The sequence below is a fragment of the Misgurnus anguillicaudatus genome, chromosome 22 (assembly GCF_027580225.2).
Source record: "Misgurnus anguillicaudatus chromosome 22, ASM2758022v2, whole genome shotgun sequence".
NCBI classification, from domain to species: domain Eukaryota; kingdom Metazoa; phylum Chordata; class Actinopteri; order Cypriniformes; family Cobitidae; genus Misgurnus; species Misgurnus anguillicaudatus.
This window is the reverse complement of record NC_073358.2, coordinates 52,659,563-52,667,898: the sequence shown is the minus strand read 5'-3', so window position 1 is coordinate 52,667,898 and position 8,336 is coordinate 52,659,563. Positions and strand designations below refer to the sequence as shown.

General features: G+C 36.1%; 2 protein-coding genes across 3 annotated transcripts in view; both read left to right on the top strand.

The window, feature by feature from the left end:
* The first annotated feature begins 1,530 nt into the window (after positions 1–1,530).
* Positions 1,531–5,433, top strand: zbtb43 (zinc finger and BTB domain containing 43). Its single transcript, XM_055198133.2, has 2 exons — positions 1,531–1,681; positions 2,202–5,433. The coding sequence occupies exon 2, from the start codon at positions 2,219–2,221 to the stop codon at positions 3,509–3,511; it is 1,293 nt and encodes a 430-aa protein (XP_055054108.1). The 5' UTR covers positions 1,531–1,681; positions 2,202–2,218; the 3' UTR covers positions 3,512–5,433.
* Positions 5,434–6,111: 678 nt separating this feature from the next.
* LOC129439489 (ras-specific guanine nucleotide-releasing factor RalGPS1) overlaps positions 6,112–8,336 on the top strand; it is a 127,184-nt gene continuing 124,959 nt past the window's right edge. For both annotated transcript variants that reach the window (XM_055198136.2, XM_055198135.2), the window contains exon 1: positions 6,112–6,368. The gene's annotated coding sequence lies outside the window, so the exon portion shown is untranslated. The remainder of the gene's footprint in view (positions 6,369–8,336) is intronic.

The window sequence follows — 8,336 nt, the reverse complement described above, 5'->3', positions numbered from 1 at the left end:
ACTTCTTACCATTGCGATACACTTACTTACAAAAGGTTTATTAATTATTTTTTATCTGGGTCTTTGAATTTGTAGCATCCAAACCATCCCACGTATTTCTTTGTAATAGTGTAAAGAAGTATTTTACCATTTTACTGTAGGCCTACTTGTTAATGTACTGTACGTGAATCGTGAGAGAGAGAGAGAGAGAGAGAGAGAGAGAGAGAGAGAGAGAGAGAGAGAGAGAGAGAGATCCAACATTCATACATGACAAAGAATCTCTTTTTTACACGTCTCTACAACTACAACACTTGTCTCTTAGATAGGGGAGCTATTAAAATAATATAAACATTTCCAAATTTTCATCATTCTCTGGCAGACTGTTTTTGCATACATGTAATTGTACACTGTTATAATTTTTGTTTTGTTTAAATGATTGTCCACAGGTGCTGAAGAGAGGGAACACATCATCTTTGAGAGGATGATTTTCAAGGAAAAAATCTTATTCTTTTTGTCTTGTTTTCAGTAAAAATATCAAAATTCTTAAATTAAGATGCTTTTTCTTGATGAGCAAAATGACCCAAGAAATTAAATCTAGTCTCTAGACCAAAAATATCAAATCCAAGTGATTCTGTGCATAAAACAAGGAAAAAAATCTGCCAATGGGGTAAGCAAATTTTCTTTAATTTTTCTTGAACTTAGTGTTTAATAACAATTTTCAAGACTTTTTTTGCTTTCCCCCTTTTGCAGATTTTTTTGCTTGTTTTATGCACAAAATCCCCAAAATTGTATACTTTTGGTCTAAAAACTAGATGTATTTTCTTGTGTGATTTGCTCATCAAGAAAAAGCATCTTAATTTAAGAATTTTTAGATATTTTTACAGAAAACAAGACAAAAATAAAAAAAAATGTTTTTCTTGAAAATCATTTTTTTGCAGTGTGAACAGAAGACTGAAGATATTTGGTCTCATGTGTTGTTTTTAAAGACACATCTAAAGAAAGAGTTCTGTCGCTGATGTTGTCCAATTGCGCCTCGCACTGGAGATATTGTGTTTTTCATGGGATTTGAATTATGCCCTAAATTTTGTGGCCCACCTTTTGTGTTTCTTTTCTTCTTTTTGGTCGTTTGTTTATTCATCACATTAAGAGATTTAAGTGTCTTGCCAAATGTACACTTTTCATTTCCATAAACAATGATCATAATCGACTGATCACATTTCAGAAATGCACACACAAAGACAAATCAATAAAATTCATATTTTTCCACCATCTGCTGTGATATTATTCAGCTATTGTAATATTTTACAATAGGGTATAATCCCAATCATAATAAATACGTTTTTATTTTATGTTAATCATTTGTGTTGAAAATGAGATTGTGATTCTTGTTGTAACCTTACATTTTAAATTCTGCATCTCCAACAAGCACTATTAAAGCATTTTTTTAAATGTTTTAAGTTAAAAATCTATTTAAATCTTAAAATAAACTTAAAGTTTCCGGATTTTTGTTAAATTAAGTAAAGGAAACATTTCACAGCGCGAATGCCTGTCAGTCAGCCGTAATGAGGGCGTGTTTGTTTACATTCTCTTTGCGCCACGCGACCTATGCGTAATGACGTAAGAAGCGCGCTACGCTTCGGCTCGCGGAAGAGATGAAGCGCTTTAGCTTTCAGTGAAGCCGACAGAAATGAAGCGTTAAACGGTAAGAAAGCGATTTATTATATCGTGTTTGTGTGTGAAAACTGGGCTCATTGATTTCTCTTATAAACAGCAGTGTTTGTGTCACTGTTTAAATCATTAAATATTCTTGATATGTGCTGATGCTAACTAGCCGTATAGCAGTTAGCCTGAATTCTGACAGTACACTGCTATAAAAGATAATAAAAGTCTAGATTTGAAACATAATACAGTTCGGTTTTGTTGTTATTATTTTTACTTCATTGTCTACAGCAAAGATTTAATAGTCATTATTAATGTCACTGTTTTTTCTTTTCTTTTAGTGCTGCTTATCTGAATCTAGTAAAAGACATCTCATAAATTCATTAAACAGAAACTTTTGTCATTTAGCGTTTTGTTACATGATGTAATTTAAACAATAGTACCTATAATATTTTGTCTTAAATAATTGTTACTATGGTAATTTTGTGCGAGGGATGCACATTACTGCTTTGGTTTTTTCCCATTTCTTATCACATATTACTTATCTATCCTATCAATTTTAGAGCTTTTCCAGGTAACCATGGAGACAGGGGCAAACTCATTCCATGTGGAGTTTCCAGATTTTTCCTGCTCGCTCCTGAAGAAATTAAACCAGCAGCGGCAGAGGGGTCAGCTATGTGACCTCATCGTGTCTATAGGTGGCCATCAGTTTCGGGCTCATCGGGCGGTGTTGGCTGCCAGCTCGCCGTACTTCTGCGATCAGGTCCTGTTGAAGAACAGTGCCCGCGTGGTGCTGCCGGACGTCATGCATCCGTGTGTCTTTGAGCAGCTCCTCCTGTCCTGCTATACGGGAGCGCTTTCTGTGCCGTCTGGAGAGGTCGTGGCCTTCCTCACGGCCGCTAGCTTCCTGCAGATGTGGCATGTGGTGGATAGATGTACTGAGCTACTCGAGGTGGGGAATAAAAAAACCAGCGGTGGACGTTTTGAACACAGGTCATCTCCAAAAGATGAGGATTACACCACAGATAATGAGGACGATGGTCAGACTGCGGATCAAGGAGAGGATATAGCTGAAGATGGGATTTCAGTTCCGGTGCAAAGCGCAAGCTGCTCTTCTCCGGATAATCTGAGCAGCGAGTCGGATGCTACGGAAAACCAGTGCACGAGACCTGCCTACGTTCCACCGAGCATTATGGGACGCAGGAAGAAAGTGCACGTTAAAATCGAGAGGTCAGGACGAGAGGCCTGCGCTGGGCTGCTTGCCAGCGAGCCCACAGTAAGCGATTCGGATCAGAACTGTCCAAACACGGTAGCGGATTGTTTCGATGAGAAGTTGGTGAGTCGTCTCGAGGAGTGCCTGGATAGTAATTGCTCATACGAGGAACCCTTGGACTTCTATGGCACCTCCACAGAGGGCTTTTCACAGAGTGCGGATGAGATCTCCAACCCAGCATCCAAGGATAAACCGCAGCTAGATGGTGCCTCAGATGTTGCTAAAGATGAGGAGGTCTCTGTTAACGTTGACGGTGGTCTAAAGGAACAGACGTGTCACTCGGGGTTCACCTCTGTGATGTATAAGCTCTATCCGTGTCAATGCGGCAAGAGTTTCACGCACAAAAGCCAGAGGGACCGTCACATGAGCATGCACCTGGGCTTGCGGCCGTTTGGTTGCGCCGTTTGCGGAAAGAGTTTTAAGATGAAGCATCATTTGGTCGGTCACATGAAGATCCACACGGGCATCAAACCCTACGAATGCAGCATGTGCTCCAAACGTTTCATGTGGAGAGACAGCTTTAACCGTCACACCTCCACGTGCGCAAAGGCCCATCAGACGCGACGGGCAAGACTCGAATCTGAGTCCCAGATCTGCTAGTGCTCAGTTGGGAAACCCTGTCATGATAATGTCCATTACCAGAGCATCAGACGAGCACTGTATTCAGCCACAGAGAATTTAAAACAAACTTCTTGTTTTTGAATTGGAGTTCAGAATTTAAATGATATCAGTGCCGCAGGATTTATTTATGCCTTCATCTGAACTGGCTTCTGTTTTGGCACTTGCAACACATTCGGTTGTTCAGCTGTAGCGAGTGTTTTAAATCGGATTGTTTCTGCCATAAAGCTTCTAAGCCATTCTAATCCATTCATGCTCCAAAAGTCAACAGATTTATTAGGATTTCATTGGCATTCTTTCTGCAAATGGTATTAAAAGTTCTTGTAGTGATATTCATTTTGTCCATAAAAATGATTTATATTGTGCCATAATTGTAAAATAGTAAGAATGTTTATTTATAAGCGAGTCTCACAAAAAATGTCCAAAGATTTCACCCTAACAATTGAGCAACAAAATAGTATTTTAATTAAAAAGTAAGAATGAAGCCCTTTGCATTAGCATTGTTTTATTAATTATATTACAACGAATCAGATTTTGCCTCAATATTTTCTCAGTATTGTAATGTCGAGATGTTTTATTTCTTTATATATATTTAATAATACCATGCAGTGTAAAAACTTTACCATTTTAATCATGTATTTTTTTTCAGTACAGTAATGTGAAGGGTTTCCTAACTGTTATACATTTTTTGTCATATATATTTGGGTAAAATTGGACTTTGACAAGCTTCGTGAGATTTATAGTAATCTTTTTTATAAACACCTGTAAATATCATCCACCAGTGAAGTGAAACTTCATAAAACAGTGATTTATTTTGCAAAGACTGTAAAAGAAAAGCAGCTTGATGTTTAATTTGATCAATGTTATGTACAGTATGTGCCATGAATGAATGGTTGTTTTAATTGATCTGTTATTATCAGAGTGATACAATTAACCACAAACCTCTTTTACAACATTACCTCAGATGTTGGTGAATTTTGTAGTTTTTGGATATGTTAAAAAAGGTGCATAGACCTAGTTTGAGTTTAGTTTATCCTTAATTAAACTACATGCTCATTTTATTATAGATTCATATGAAATGTATATAAATGAAAGTGCTATAAGCTACAGCACTCTAAAGTGTGATTTTTTGCATCTTTAATAATCGCCTCAACAGCTGACAATCAGGTAGATAGATACAGTATGAATGAGGTTTTGCCTCAAAATTTGGTCAGACTTTACCTCACTAAAGGCATCAATGCTGTAATAGAATTACTATGATTTATTCTTGTTCGATTAAACAAGATTAGGGGTGGTTTCCCAGACAGGGATTATCTTGAAACAGGACTAGGCGTTAGTTTAATTAGGAAATATAACTAGTTTTACCAAACATGCCTAACTAAAAACATATTACTCGTGTGCATTTTGAGGCGAAACAAAGGGCACTGATGTATTTAAAGATATGTCAGTGCAAGTTGTTTTCAGTTTGGACAGCTCTTACATTTATTTTATTCTAATCCCTGTCTGGGAAACCACCCCTATGACATTTATTATTATTTAAGCATGCATTATGTTGTTGCTTTTATTAATCAAGTTTTATAAAGTTATATATTTTAGCTTTAAGTATGTAATTTGCTTAAATGTTTTAATACAGATTGGTAGTATAACTGTAATTAATTACTGTAACATTTCAGGTCTGGGATGGAAAATCTTTGTGATTTTTTTTTAATCAGCAGGTGAAGTTTTAGGATGTGGCTTAATTCATCACTACCTCAACTGGACTCATAAATCTGTGGATCAGAAAGCCTTTCTGACTGGACTACACCGTTCCTCACTTACAGTAAAACCCTGTTGTGTTTTCTTCTTATAGAAGAACTGTGAGATGTTGTACAAAGATGTGTTTAGCAATAAATGTTTTATTTGTACTGGAGTTCTTGTTGGGTTGCACAAACAATACTTGTCCATCAAGTGAATGTATTTTGTTTGTTTTAAATGATATTTTAGTGCACTTTTAGTGCTTTCACCACTAGATGGCAGCCTCGATTTATATAAGATGAATATCGAATTAAAAAACAACTGAAAAATCAATACACTGCCATTGTGCCATGAATCTGCATCAAACGAAATTAAATGCAATTTCGAATAATGCAATTAATTTAAATACAATATATGTATACAATATATTTATAATAATGTAATAAAATACATTATATTTATAATAACGCAATTAATTTAAATACAATATATTAGTCTTGATTACTAGTCAACTCTACATTAATAATTAGTGAAAATGCAAGAAAGAATTAGTCAACCTTATTAAATAATATGTCTACATTTTAAAGAATAACAACCAGTATTACATTCTGTAAAATTAAAAAAAAAAAATGTTAATGTTATTATTTATATTATTTATTTAAGAAAACGTATGGAAAGGTTTTATTATTATTATTATAATATTGAAGAAATGAAAGCGTGTGACATTCAGTCAGATGCACCTGCGCGTCCACTTCAAAATTCACATAGAGCCGCTGACGCGATGCAATTGGCTGCCGCTTCTTCCGTGGGCGGGGTTTGTGTCCGCGTGAGGCGTGTGATTAGTCAGTTTTCCCGTCCCTCAGATCAAAGGAACCTACCTGACACTTCCTGTCCCTTAAATGTTTCGCTTTATGTCAGCGTGACATTTGTGTATCTCTGCCATGTTTGTGTACATCTTTCGCGTATATGTTTATATTTATAAGACCTCACGCGCTGGATTATTAATCTGACGCACGACACACTGGATTATATGGGCAGCCGAGCTTCTTTAATGGATTATGAAATGATTGTTGCGTCTCCTCATTGATTCACATCAAACAGAAAGGTAGGCGAACTCTGTGTCTCAGTTTAGTGATGGGGATGTGTTTGTGGTTTGTATCGATAAGCCTGTGAAGTATTGATTAGATGTGTGTGGGGGTGTGTGTGCACGTCATTAATAAGAGTTAGTAAAGGTGAAAGGTTACAGCCCTGTGCGCGTGCACAGAGGCTTGTTACATGTTGCGCGTGAGCGAGCTGCTACTTCCTTTATGAGCTGTATAGTGTTTCAGTGTGTTTGTTCATGTTTTCTCTCTCTCTCTCTCTCTCTCTCTCTCTCTCTCTCTCTCTCTCTCTCTCTCTCTCTCTCTCTCTCCCCGGACATACAGTATGCAACAAATCATAATATAAGCTAATAACCGCACAGAATGTAATAATAATGTATAGAGAGTTTGTGTTGTTTAATATAACTATTCTTAAAACTATACACTCCATAACTTCTTTATGTCTGGTTTAAAAAAGTCCATGTGTACTCCTCAGAACTTTAATGTCTTTCTATAACAAGGTGTTCATTCCTAATGGCAGAGAGCCAGAGCATTCCTTAATCCAGGAACAGGTGTAGTATTCATTTTATGGGCACGCTAGTTTTGTGTTACTCACTATAATGCTTCACAAACTCAATTCATATTATAGTTGATCACGAATAGTGCAGACATAGTTTAGTCATGAGTTGTAAGTTTCAGTTTTGTCTTCACTTTGTCATTCATCACATCGGGTAAAATGCATTACTCAGAATTCTGTCCCCATTCACTCGTTCTCATGTTCTTCTGAATCTGAACCTTTGTGACTTCTGAGGAAGACGAACAGAAAGATTTTTCTTATGTTAAAACCTGGACTGTTTTTTTACAGAGCTAACGTATTTTATAATTTGTATGACTCTTAAATTTTGGAGTCCTTTTTATTTCACCCCTCTGGTCATTGTGCAGTATCTTTATCTTTATGTTTTTGGTTACTACTGTATAAAAATTTATACATTTCTGTATTAAAATTCATTTCTTGCTTGTATCAATGAAAAACAGTCTGTTATCTTACTAAGATTATGCTGTATTTCAGTGATATTTTAGAAATGAGATCGTGTTTGCTTGCTGCAGTCGCTACTTCCTTCTGTTGAGGTTTTGTGCCATTTCGGAGACATTATGGGTCAGTTTCCTGGACAGATTTTAGATTAATCAAGGACTAGGCCTTAGTTATTTTATGACATTTAAGTAGATGTTACAAATAGGGCTGTCACGATTAAGAAATTTGGCTGATGGTTCATTGTTTAATAAATTGACAATTATGACGATTAATTGCCTGTTTTAGAACTTTGACATGTAATTCTCATACATTTTGCTTGTTTTTCACACAAATATAACTTTCAAAAACTGAAAATTCTTCATAAGAAATAAACACAATAAAGTGTCTAAAAATAATTGTAAATAAAAATGCAATCAAAATAAACTACCAGAACAGGCCTTAAATAGTAGCCAATGCTACTTAGGACATTTTAGTACAATTAGTATTGAATGGTTTTGCAATGTATCAGGTTGCACTGTTAGTTAAGGGGCTCCACCTGGTCTCGTTTTTACAGGTGCTGCAGCTCCCCCTTGTGTTTTTTACAGAGATGTGCAATCATTGCGGTGATCTGCAATCATCGCGCTGAGGTCAATCAATCGCGATTAAGCGATTATTTAATCATTGTGGTGTCCCTAATTACAAACAAACCTTACAAAAAACAATACTGCTGTGAATCTTGAGACAAAACATTGGCACTGATGCATACATTTTAAAGGGGACATATCATGAAAATCTGACTTTTTTCCATGTTTAAGCGCTATTATTGGGTTCCCGATACTTTTATCAACCTAGAAAATGTGAAAAAGATCAACTTACTTTTGGTAACTTAGTTTTGGTAAACCATTCTCTGCAAGCATGTGAAAAAATAGCTCGTTGAAAGTTGGCTCCCCTTGTGATGTCAGAAGGGGATAATAGTGCCCAT

Coding starts and splice junctions, on each gene's coding strand:
- zbtb43 (XM_055198133.2), top strand. CDS start 2,219: ATGGAGACAGGGGCAAACTCATTCCATGTGGAGTTTCCAGATTTTTCC.